At 42.1% G+C, this 13,293-nt stretch overlaps 1 protein-coding gene across 2 annotated transcripts in view; it reads right to left on the bottom strand.

Moving 5' to 3' along the window:
* NF1 (neurofibromin 1) overlaps window positions 1-9,569 on the bottom strand; it is a 250,910-nt gene extending 241,341 nt beyond the window's left edge. The window contains exon 1 of one of the 2 annotated variants that reach the window (XM_007452391.1): window positions 9,304-9,537. In XM_007452391.1, the coding sequence (XP_007452453.1) occupies window positions 9,304-9,363 (60 nt within the window). In that variant the 5' untranslated portion in view covers window positions 9,364-9,537. Of the gene's footprint in view, window positions 1-9,303 lie in introns of both variants that reach the window. The other variant, XM_007452392.1, reaches the window with a different exon arrangement.
* Between the last annotated feature and the right edge of the window lie 3,724 nt (window positions 9,570-13,293).

A 13,293-nucleotide genomic window follows, 5' to 3' on the forward strand; every position in this document is an offset into this window, starting at 1 on the left:
ATATTCCTACAATGAATATGAATTACCACTCTATATTTTTTTTTTTTTAATAAATGTCCAAGTAGAGGTTGAACAATCTTCTGTCAGGGCTATAGCAGAAGTGGATTTAAGTAAGCTCAGATTCCTTCTGACTAAGGATCTGTCACTAATCAATTAGTGACTGGAATTATTTTCTTAGTCAAAAGGACTGGCTCTAAAAAAATGAAACAAACATCAACCCATTTTAAGAATAAAAGCTTTGGACTGCCAGATTATATTTTTCCTGTTTAACATTCAGTAAATGAAATAGCTCAGAATTGAGGAGATTTACATAATATAGCAAAGATAGTTCGTGTTAGGGCAGAAACCAGAGCACAGGTCTTTACTGATCTTTGTTACCAACATTTAACCAAAACAATGCTTTCTCTCTCTCCCATTCCCTACTGTAAATTCAGTTATCAGAGACCAAAAACTGAAACATAACAGGAAATACAAATGCTTCTTTTCTTTCCCCCTCAGTCCATTACCCAAAAGGAAGAAGACCTGCCTGGAGCATAAAGTTAAAACATCTTCCCAGCCCTGAGCTGGGACAGAAGTGAAAGGCACTGATAAAGACAGGAGATTTGGAAAGATACTCTAAAAGACAAGATGAATGATTTGAAAGTTGTTATTGGGGATGGGGGTGGGAAGGAGCTGAAAAAGTGGACAAAGGAAGGAAACAAGGAAGGAAAGCAGACGAGCACAGACCAAAAGAAAGACCCAGAAATCCATCAGAACGAGGCATTCAAACACTACCAAAGTTTAAAAGGTTGTCTCAAATTTAATCAAATCCTAAATGGAATGTTCTTAGAGTATGAAAAGCAACTTTACAAAACTTGACTGTGAAATGCCAGATAAAAGAATGAAATAAAAACATAATCTCATATTTATAATTATACATTCCTGTTGGTACTCTCACAAATTCTACTCTCTCACCTTCAGAATTCAACTCTCACCTAAAAAGCTGCAGTGAGTTATAAAATGTTATAAAACTAAATAAAAGGGGAACAATGTTACAACTTCTAACAGCCAAGAGAAGCTCTGATAAGGTGAAAAGAAGAATGATAAACAATGAAATCAGTATATAATGCTTAAAACTTATGTCTATATATACCAAACGTAAAATAGATAGGTAGTGGGAAGCAGCCGCATAGCACGGGGAGATCTGCTCGGTGCTTTGTGACCACCTAGAGGGGTGGGTTAGGGGGGGTGGGAGGGAGGAAGACGCGAGGGGGAAGGGATATGGGAACATATTTGTGTGTGTGACTGATTCACTTTGTTATGAAGCAGAAACTAGCACACCATGTAAAGCAATTATACTCCAATAAAGATGTAAAAAAAAAAAAAACTATGTCTAACACATAACCAATCGAAAAAGATTTCCAGATACTCTCTTACGAACATAAAAGGTAAAACGTAACATGTCATTTTTGAGTGAAGAAGCAATAATACTTTCCTCACTCTACATGTTTGTGCTATCTGTTCACAAAATTTAGGCCTTTTTATAAAGCTCTATTTATTGAAAGTTACTGCTCTAAGGACTAAGACACCCACACTCTAGTTTAAACTCAATTAATTACATGTCATATGATTGTGAACAAGTTGCTTTGCCTCTCTATTTTTTTCATGCATTATAGAAATATTAATAATCACCAAACTATCGATATAAAGAAAAGATAGAAAAAATACTGCACAGGATAATAATCACGGCAATACACTTTTATGATTATCTACAGCTTCCTTTCACATAAAAGAGTCACACCTAAGACACTAAACAAGCCCATGACATAAGTAAGGCAGATATTATCCCCATTTTACAGATGAAAACAGAAAACTGAAGTTCAGAGAGGTTGACTTACCCCAGGTCACTCTGAAAACTGCACAGTCAAAAGCTCTTTCTCTTACTACACAGTATACTATGTGCCATCGCAAATTTGAGGCAGTAAGAGTGGTTTTCTCATGCCCAAATGGCTATAAGGACTATCCAAGGAAAGCTGCCAACAATTAAACAGAAAAGGGCCGCTTGAGATTCTTATAGCTATAATTACCCACAAGGCCATTATCTGGATATAAAACTATGATTTAAAATAAGTTAAATAAAAGTCCTTTAAAGTAAATTTCTAAAAGTCCTGCTATTTACTAACTTAACTTCATGCCTCTTGCACTAGACACAACACCCTGCTTTGGGGGATGTGAAACGGAGGGGGTAAGGATTTCACCAGAAAAAGTTAAGTAAGTTCTCTGAAATCCAACAGGATAAGACACTCCAAACTATAAAATATGAATAGGGGCAGGCAACAGCTTGTAGACCGTAGTGGCAACCCTAAGCCAAATCAGAAGAGTGCCAGGCTGTGGTTTAAAGAAAATATGCAATCTGTAAGTCTGCACCTCAAGTTATTGCTACAGCAAAGTGATTAGTACCATTTATAGCAAAAATACGTAAAGTTTAGAGGATAATTCCAATTTTTCATTATAACAGGATGGGATTCCATATGAGCTTGGGGCTTTCTTGTCTTAACAGAAGCCCTTCTGATGACATAATCAATGGCTCAAAAGCCACTCAGAGAACCAAAGAAGGTAACTACACATCTCAGGCATACAACATTTGAAGTGGTCAAATATGCCATCGACAGCAGGTCCCTGGAGAGAGTTCACTGGAGGCACTATCAATTCCAGTTATTTATATTCTACAACATTAAAATTTTCTTCAGCACAACCTCTGAGTGTGCTCTGTTTTCCTGAAGGCTCTACCACACAGTATGAAACAGAAATTTACAAATTGCTGAAACCTTGAACTAAATTCACAGTCACCACAATGTAAAAACACCTTAACTTTTCTATTCTTCAAGGTCAAAACAGACTTTGTCTCATCCTTCCCTCTCCACACCCAAGAAAATGGGGTATTCTAAAAGATGTCAGACGGAATAAGCCAATGCTTTTCATAAATCCAAGTCAATCCTCAGCAAAGGGCTTAAGATGCCCATATTCTACTTCAGTATTGATTCTAACAGTTTAAACTGACCACAAATCTCCCCTTGTACTTCTTCTACAGAACATTCTCCTTAAACTTCCTTTACAAAATGAGCCTTCCTATAACTCCCATCCCTTGTCTTATATACATACAGACACACACAAAACCCCCAATGAAGAGTAGACTGAGGCCTAGTGAACACATGTGCAAAAAACATTTTTAATACACTGCTCACCCTGAAAAGTATGTTGTTATAATGCAACAACAGAGAGTCTATATGGAACACCATAACAACAAATACGAAAATAAAACAAAAATGCCCCACAGCAGTCTGAGTAATTTAGAGAACAAAGATACAAAACTAAGGCATGTTTACTATTATAGTATATCTCTAACCTTTTCTTTAAGAACAAAATTCTCCATGCTAAATCTGCCAATGCAGGGGACACGGGTTCGTGCCCTGGTTCGGGAAGATCCCACATGCCACGGAGCGGCTAGGCCTCTGAGCCATGGCCGCTGAGCCTGCGTGTCTAGAGCCTGTGCTCCACAACGGGAGAGGCCACAACAGTGAGAGGCCCGCGTACCGCAAAAAAAAAAAAAAAAAAAAAAAAAAAAAGATTTAAGATTCTAATTTCCTATTGGTCAAAAATGTCAAAAACTGTAGAAATATTTAAAATCTAATATAACAATATTGCTGGCCCAAGTCACACACACCTTGTGACATTTTTCTATTACACTTCCCAAACTTGAAGAGCTGTATATTATGTGTGCCACAAATTAGATGATAAACAAGAAAACAGATCGATTATAGTCATCCTAAGGACCCTCTCAGTACCCTAAGTATTCGTCAGTGAACGCTAAAGTAAGGTATATATTGACCAAGGTACATACAGGGGCATATCCAGAGACTAGTCAATCTCCTTTATTTAGTGAAAACATAAAAATCAGTCTGCAGTGAAGAAAATGTATCAGTTTTACATTTGAATAATTTTAGTCTTTTCAAAGTGTTTCACATTCATTATCCTATCAGACCACTACAAAAAATTTCCTTATGTAGAGACTTGCCACTAAAAGTAAATGACGAATTCAAGATCACAAAGGTAGTTAATTGGATCTGAAACTTGATTTAAAAATGTTAGCTCTGAAATATAAATATATACAAGTTCCTCCTTAAAGCTCTCTTTTCTTAAAAACCTATTCCTAGTTAAAGTATCACTTAACTTAATAAGACCGAGGCTACCATAAACAGTAAATTAAAATTCAGTTATTTACATTTAAAACAAAGCCAAAATTACCACTCTTTTTAGCCAGTCTACCTTTGAACCAGGAATCCTATGAAAAACATTCCATCAATGACTCACTGTGTGCTTCTAACTGTGCTGGGCCCTGGGGTGACTATTAGGGGAATTCTAACCGTGGCTTCTTGCTTTTAAGAAAGTTTATACTCTATCTGATAAAAAGATAAAAGAAAACAATGCTAAACTATGTTCAACCTACCCTCCCAAAGGGAGACATGTTAAAGGGGGGTTCTGTAGAACCCCAGGTGACAAGCACACCAAGAAGTGAGGCTGCAGTGAGCTTAGTCTAAAAAGACTTCGTGGGAAAAATGAAGCTTGAGCTGCCCATTTAAGTGTGGACAGGAATTTTAAAAAGATAAAGGAGGAATTAAAGCATTTAGGCAGGGGCTGGTGTAAACAAAGGCTGAGAAGCAGAAATAAGCTTGACATACACAGAAGAGACTAAGCCAGCTTGCCTGGAACACAGGTGCACACCGAGGCATAATGAGAAAACGTTAGGTAAATTAAGTGGGGTCAGCTCCCGATAGACTGTTGTGGCATAGGTAGATGCTGTTAAAGTATTAAAATCATCGAATATTTAAACTAGAAAGAAATCTTACAGATTTTCTAGTCAATTCCAACAGATGAGGAAATCTAGGATCCACAGAGATCTAATGGCTAGCATAAGGACTAAGGCTGTAAATAGCAGAACAAAACTCAGACCCTCATTTAGGAACCGCAGTTCAACAATGGGCAGCATGGTATGATAGAGAAAGCACAAGGATTGATGAGAACATCAACATATAAGGATCTGCAAGCATACATACAAGACAGTATTGTGTCTTGGGAATTCGATGAGACTGATTTCCAGGGGTAACAGAACACCACAGAGGCATTACAGTTGATCAGAAAACCACTGTTTTGCCAGAAGAAATCACTTTCTGGAAAGAAGCAATCCAGAAGGAAAGCAGAGGCAAAAGCTAGTTTTCAGAGAGTTATGAAGGATATAGGTGGATACACAGTAGAGGCAGCAGGTATCTGGCAACAAAGGAAGAAAAAGACTGATCTGTACACAGAAAGCTACAGGACCAAGTAAATGTTTAAAAGAAAAAAAAAATCTAAGTTTGAAGGTGAAAAGGAAGGTGCTCACATAAAGAAAGACTGAATTAGATGCCAGATAAGGTGGGGGGAGTGAGGGAGCACAGAGAACTAACTGAGGACCAGTTGGAAATTGTTTTTCAAAGATGAGTTCCAGAATAAAGAATAAGCATTTTTTTCTCACTCACCATAACACAGCCCTTGTCAAAAGAATATTCATTTCAACTACTTATAAGGCCTTACAAACGCAGACCAAGCTTTAAGAACAAAGCTAAGGAGATTTTTTTTAAAATCCAAAATGACTTCAAAGTTTTACAAATGTATCTGGCCAATTAACATGTAGCTTGTAACTTCAAAGACACTTGCCAATCATTTTATAACGTGAGTTTTCTACCACATATTCGAAGGACATTCCGATTAGCATTCAATTTACAACAACAAATATGCTATTATTAAAAATAAAAATCAGGGTTTACTCTCTAATATGTTCTTTAAAATGTTATTTTTTGGCCTTTTATATACCATTTTTACTTGGCCAGATATGGAAAATGTAAGTGCTTAAGTGAACATATTTACAACAGATCATTTGGTGATATCTTCTCTCGATTTCTTAAAAACTTTCATATGACCAGTTTTCCTCTACTCCTTTCCAGGAACAAAGTCCTACAGAGACCGGTGGGGCACATGGAGCTAGGTGAGGCATGTAAGAAGGTTCTCCCTCTCATTTAAGTAACCTGGATAATGAGCCACAAATTAAAGCTGCACACCTAAAATTTGCTAATTTCAATTTAGAAACTTACCACTCAGCACCATAAAGGCAGGTTAAGAAGAAGCAGAAGATATAACTTATCCATTCAGTTTTCTAGCTGTCCACCTTCACAACTCCCATCCCTAATCAAGGAAGTACTTACTTTCTGTTTGTTTGTTTTTGTTTTAGCCGCACTGTGCATGCGGGATCTTCCCTGACCAGGGATCAAACCCGCATGCCCTGCAATGGAAGCACGGAGTCTTAACCACTGGACTGCCAGGGAAGTCCAGTACTTACTTTTCAAATTGTTAAGAATTGTTCAACTTAGGCCATAAATATTAGGTTTAGTTGCAATACCAGCAGGTTACAGGAATTTTATTTTACCCACTTGGAAACGAGGACTTGAGCTCAAAATGTCAAGATGGAACACTACCACTTGCTTAAACTGGGTCTACTGCACCAAGCTGCTGAGCAATACCCATCAGAGTACAATACATAATCAACAGCAGCTAGTAATGCATTTCTACTTTAATCACCACAAATATTAGAAGTCCAACCAAAACATCAGTTCAATCATAAATAGAGCTACCACCTTGAGACATGCACATGCTCTCTGCCTCAACACATGTCTTAGCTATAAAAAAGGACGCAGCCCACCTCCCCCTGGACCCAGTGAAACATATTACAGTCAATATATCCAAAATTCAAAACTTTTAGACAGTTGAAATGCTTAAGACTCTCATACAAATCTCTCTCACTACATGCAGGTTGTTTTCCCCCCTAAATAAAAAGGTAAATTCTTCTAACTATACTTTTGGATTATTAAAACAAATCCTACGGAATACTTATCAGAAAAAATATTCCTGATTGTCCAGCATTCAATGCTTTTCATACTGAGGCTCTTATTTTTAGGTCTGCTATGTGACCTTGGAAAGTCATTTAACCACTCTGAGCCTTAGTTTTCTTGCTTTCCAACCTCAAGGTAAACTCTAATTTGAATTAAACGTTTATTACTTCTATAATAAGTTAATGTATATAAATGCCTTATGTTAAACACCGAAACTCTTATACTTTTACATTTCAAAGTCAGTGGGCTTTAACCTTGTAAGAGAAAAATGTGAGGAATAATTTGTCCTATGGATCTTTCTCTTAATTACAACCTAAGGAATATATTTTTTTAATGCTTCTGTTTAAAATTCTTACATCCTTACGTTTTAACAGATGGTGGTGAGTTTGATTCCACAATATTCATAACAAAGCAAACAACAAAGCCTAAGGTCTTTTAACTCTGGGGACAAAAAGAAGGAAAAATTTACGTGCATTACTGGGCATATAATCAAAATCATTCCTCTTTTAAAATATAGAAAACTATGTTTGTCATATGTGGCAGATAAGCCTAAAGATCAACAGGTAAGAAGTGAAGAAATAAAGTTTAAAAAGTGGAAAAAAATTTTAACTAAAAAAACCCTGGAAATTACAGTCGTGGTGTGAATCCATCAAATTCCCGCACGCAGATTAAACTGTCCACACAGATCAGCTTTGGGGTTCTTCTGTGGGTCTTTTAAATCCTTTTTTAAAATTACACAGAGAAAGTCTTTTCTTTCAAGTTTTAAATCTAAGGCTCTATCAATAATACAATCCAATACATGCAGTAACATTTCACTTCTTCAAACAGATTAGTAGCACAGTCGTTTACATACTTTTTGGTCTGGAAGCATAAGGATGTGTGAAAGAACTTCAAGTCTCTGACAGCTTCATAATTCTATTTTATCTAAGTAGTTTCTTCTCAAATTTCTTCTCAATTCCTCTGCCTATTCCCAAATATCTTTCAGATAGGTCAGAAACACTATGAGTCCCATAAGAAAATGTTTATGGATCAAATAAAAGTGGAGCCCTCCCCCCATTCAGCTCCCATAATCAGTTTTATGATTATATCCAGTAAACAAAATAGATTGACTCAATCTCCAACAGTTCCCTCATCACAGGAAGCCCATGGTAGAACTGCAGCTGCAAAAAGCATCCCTTTAAACGATCCCCAACTACCTACAGCAACACAAAGTTAAACTAAATCCTACTGACAAAAGGCTCCGGGTGCATTCATTCAGATCAGCCCCAGGATTTAGAGTCTGAAGCTCAGGGAATAAAAAGGCACCTCTCCAAGCTATGAAACTTTTTTTTTCCATCTCAAATATTCTCAATGAAAGTTTTCTTGTCAGCTAAGAGGTGAGAGTTTAAAAAAACAACAAAACACTAGCAGAATTAACGGCTTCAGGACCACTTCCCAGCTGTCTTTGCTCTGTTGTCAGTGGCTCAGATGCAGTTTCCCACTTTCCTTTCACTCTTCCCCCCTTAATCCCCAAGATTCCCACTATAGAAAGCAACATTCACATTCTCAGATCTCTGGCAAAAAATAAAGGGGGAAACTGCAACTGCCAAGGAAGGGGGAAAAAAAAAAAAAAGAAAAATATTTCAGAAGGAGGAAACCAGAACCATGGTTTCCACTGCAAACGGCAATGTAAAGGCCAGTCTTGTCTTATCAGGATATGGGGGGACGCCCGTGTGGGGCATCAAAAAGACGTGCAGTGTGTGTGCACTTGGAGCTCTCGGGGCGGGCTGAGACGACGGAGCAGAAAGTAACAAAACCTGTGCTTTCCCTGCTTTCTTCTACTCTTCCCCCTCCAAGAGAGGAAGCTGAAGAAACTGGGGGAGGGGCGGGATGTTATCGTTCTCCCATTGGGGGTACAGAAGACGGGCCTTGGGGGTTCCTTCAGTTACTCACCCCCAGTTAGGAGATCCACTGAGGGAAGAGGAAACCCCTAAACGTTACCCACCTCCGGTCACAAAAAAATAGTAAGGGGGGAATGATTATATCCACATGGAGAGCCCCTGAAAGCGTCCCCAGGTCACTCATCCCTATTAGCAAGCGGAAGGGCTAGGATAAAGGGGGTGGAGGGTCGGAGGGGTGGTCAGGGAAAAGGCCCCACCCCCGACTTAGGAGGGAAGGGGAGCTCGAGCCACCAGCTGTCCCTTCCTTGCCGCACCTCCCCCCTAGGCCACCCCCAATTATCCCCCCAGTCTTTCCTCTAGAGCCCGAGGCGGCCGCGGGGGAGGCGGCCGCTCCTTCCTCCCCTCACCCACACCGTCCCCACCCCCGCTCCGCTCCCACCTCCCGCCGGCCAAGGGCCCGTTACCTGCTCGTCGAAGCGGCTGACCACGGCCTGGACCCATTCCACCGGCCTATGCGCGGCCATGTCCTCCCCGCGGCCGGGGGGCGGCGGAGGGACCGGGCGGCCGGCGCCCAGGGCCGGGAAGAGGGCGGGGAGCGGGGGCTGAGGTGAGGGGAGAGGCGAAGAGAGGGTCTGAGGAGTGCAGGCGCCGAACGTTCCCACGGGGGTGGGGATGGGCGGCCGGCGCCCGGCCGGGAGGGGGAGAGGGGAAGGGGGCGTTGGCGAGGAGGCTGGGGGGAGGGGGACGGGGGAGGGGGACTCGGGGAGGGGAGGGGGCCTCTTGGTCGCTCTCCCCACTAGCGCCGTCTCCCCACAGCCATCACAGACCGAGACGCCGCCATGACACCCCACCGGAAGTGGGATCCTTTCCACGGCCCGGGGAGAGGGAGAGCGAGCGAGCTCGAGATTGAGAGCGCGGCTGGGAAAAGGGAGGGGGAAGCGAGAGGAAAGGGGGCCTGCAGCGCATGCGCCCGCTCCGGCCGGTTTCATTAATGAAAAAGCGAGTCCTCCTGGAGGTGACGTCACCTAACTCCTCCGGGCACCGAGGCGCGCGTCCCTCTACGCCGCCGGGCTCACCTCAACTCGGGCTCTGGTTGTAGCCGGAGAGAGTCCGAGCTGACCCGGGAGCATCCGCTCCCATCCCACCAACACCTCAGACTCCCCGTCCCCCGCCAGCCTCCGAGTTTGGATTGCTCCCCGGGTTGGAAGTTAGGGCGCCCTGAGGCTAGCATTTCTCCCTGCACACAGATCTCTGCCGCTGATTTCTGGGGAGCAATGCTCTGCCTTAAGCTCTCTCAAAAAAAAAAAAGCACACAACCTCAGGTTTCCAAGTTCTTCGTAGCTACTATAGCCTGCTGAGTAACAGGAAAAAGTAAGGCCAAGGGAGATTCGGTGATTTTTTTCTTTTTAAACGTTCTCTTAAATCCCAATGCTAGACCCAATGGCAAAGTACTCAGACTCCGGAATCCCAGTCGACTTCCTCTGCTGAACTGATAGGCACCCGAGTTAATAAAACTTTTGCGCAGTTGATAATAGAAAGATTCAACTTTCACCATCCTCAAAAAGCCTTTAAGGGCTTCGCATACATTATTAATTCAACACATTCATCCTCTCATTTAACTCTTTCAACGAGGCTTTCCAATAGGTATTACCCTCATGTAATGAGGCTGGGTCACAAGAGGTTCTGTGATTTGGCTGAAGTCATAGAGTTGGTTGGTAGGTGTCAGAGTCAGGATGCAAACCCAGGTGGTTTGACCCCAAAGACAATAGAGACAGGTTGTGGCTCTTCTGAAACAAAGGCATTCCCTGTGCCCCCAATACCAGAGTTGAAATGATTTCGTGTGGAATTGGGTCATGATGGTTTTCCAGGTTTACATTCAAAACAATGGATGATCTATCTATGTCTAACGTGAACTTTGGAATGTGTTCTTTTTAATTTCATCTTCCTCAATACACTTTACTTAGGCTAATGTTAAAGTGAGTATACACATTCTGAGCACATACTAATATGAGCCAGTGAGGCCACATAGCAGGTTACTAACTGGGTGACAAGGTAGAGCAAAACCAGAATTTTAATTTTACCACAGAAAACCCACAAAGCCAATAGCACTTATACAGAGAGATATATCTGTGAGAGAAGTTTCCAGTCTCTGCCGGCTGGTGATTGTCCAAAATACATATTAAGTTAATTAATATTTCATTCCAATAGAACAAGAGGACAGAGTCTGGATGGTTCTTTTGTCCATTCTTTAAGGATGCAACATGAATACTGACTAATTTCTTTTAGATGATGTCAGAAATGATGCTCACAGTATTGAAGAAAAGGATGAATATTAAACCAATGTCCATCTATGCCTTCCCCAATTAGGACCCCCCAAAAGGCTCTCATTCATATGCCCACGAAGGATCCCAGGGCCTCTACTTCGGGGCCAAACTTCCAGACCCACAATCTATCTTTCCTTTTCTCATGCTTCCTCTGAAAGTCCCTAATTACTTCCCTGTTGGCATGGCTTTTTGCCTGTCCATTCCTCTCATCTTTGCTAAACTGGATGTAACTGCCCAAACTCTTGGCTCCCTTGCCTCCAGTGACATTTCATTGCCAAGGTCCCTCTATGCTTCCCTTTCCTCTCCTTCTCTGGTTCCCCTAATTCCCCATTCCTCTCTAACTCTATGGTAAGACACCCAAACTTCAGGCCTTTGCTCTCTGCTCATCTTGCTTTACGCAGGCTCCAGCCAGCATGTCATTAATTTATCCTAATCAGCACTTGTTGTCCCGGGGCCTCCCCTGAGTGCCAAGCCACTCATTACAATTGGAGGTCGCTCCAAACCTCCTCTCCAATCAAATTCATTCAATTCCACTGAACCAATATTAAGTGCCCAAACACCTATTATATATATCACGCACAGTATAGCAGGAATTCTAAACAAAAATGCCAAAGAAGTTCAGAAATTCACACATAGAGACTGGTGAACTATGGAGCACATCCCCTCACGTAAAGGAGCAGCTGTCACTCAACTCCAGTCAATTCCTGCCCTGCAGGAATGTTGACACAGTGTTGCTAGATCTTCCATTACTCAAGACAAGCAGGAGCTCTGAACTTACATACAAAACTCTTCCAATTTTTACACAGTGGCAGCCAATTCACATTTTTTTAAACACTGTGCAGCCAAACAAAATACGTCTGCTATCTGAATTTAGCCCATGGAGCACCAGTTTGACTAGCTCTGGTCTCGTAGGAAGACATGGCCTTCAGAGTAAATCAGAATTTTGTGTCCTAACATCCCCCATTCTGCACCGTCCCACACAAGAGGGTTTAGGGAAACTACTAGTGTTTGATATAGTTTTAAATGCATCTCTTTCACTCATCTTCTGTTTCTTGGTCAGGCAACAATCTGCCAATTGTTTTCTTCAAGCTCTTCAAGAGGAGCATTCCCTCTATTCTCTTCTCTCTCCTACCTCCAGCATGCCAAGGAGCAAGCAACTTCTTAGGACCGAGGCGCCCATTTCCCCAGCCCTGGAAGTGTTGGTGGCCAACAGCGCTCAACAGAATCCCTTTCCGGGAATTGCCCTCATTAAAACAACTACCTGGAGCAGGTCACACCGTTGCCCAGGGGAGCCCACACAAATGACCAGGAGATGCAGCCTCAGGGTGAGACCACCCTGGAGGGCCCTTCCCACTCCAGAGTCCCCTTAAGGGATCAGCTCCCAAGGGGTCAGCTGAGGCCTCAGCTGTGACTGCATTTAGTCCAGCTTCTCTTTCTACTGAATCCTACCCTATATGGGGGAAATAGCAATTTAAGAACTACGGGATTGGATAGCTATAGATGGAGTAAATCTAAGCTTCAGGAAAAGACAATGCAAAGTTGAGGGTGATTAATCACCAACTAAAGGCTTAGGATGAAAGCTAGAGTGCCTCCTTAGCAGCATATAAATGAGGTGGGGGAGGGGGAGGAGGCAGAAAAAGCAGGGGATCAGGCCCAGGACTGAATTAGCAGCGTAGGAGAACTCCCAAAAGGTTGACTTCTCAGCTCTGGGAAGTGTGCTATGCCAAGATCAGGGCTATAGCCAGGAAGCAGAGGGGTCCTGACACTTCGGATGGGGTATCTGGGTAAAGGCACTGAGACACCTTCAAGTCCCACATCACCCTGAGCGCTGGGTTTGTAGAAGTGCCCTGCCCCCTGCTTGAAAATGAAGTCTCTACCCTGCAAGGCTCTCAGGATCTACCTGTACATTTCCTACCAGACCAATAACTAAAGCCAAGTCACAAAATAACCCCACTGAGGAATTGCTGGACCTGCCAAAGGAGGAGAGGTACTATGCAAGCGGAAAGAGCTAAAGGACCTAGCTAACGCATACACACTTGCAGAAGCTGGGAGTATATGTGTGCGATCAAGTCCCCAGGGTGCTGAGCTGCGGAGGAAAGAGGACAGCGTAACACCAGACAAAGCAGAGTT

Source organism: Lipotes vexillifer, unplaced genomic scaffold (genome assembly GCF_000442215.2).
Source record: "Lipotes vexillifer unplaced genomic scaffold, Lipotes_vexillifer_v1.1 scaffold216, whole genome shotgun sequence".
NCBI lineage: Eukaryota > Metazoa > Chordata > Mammalia > Artiodactyla > Lipotidae > Lipotes > Lipotes vexillifer.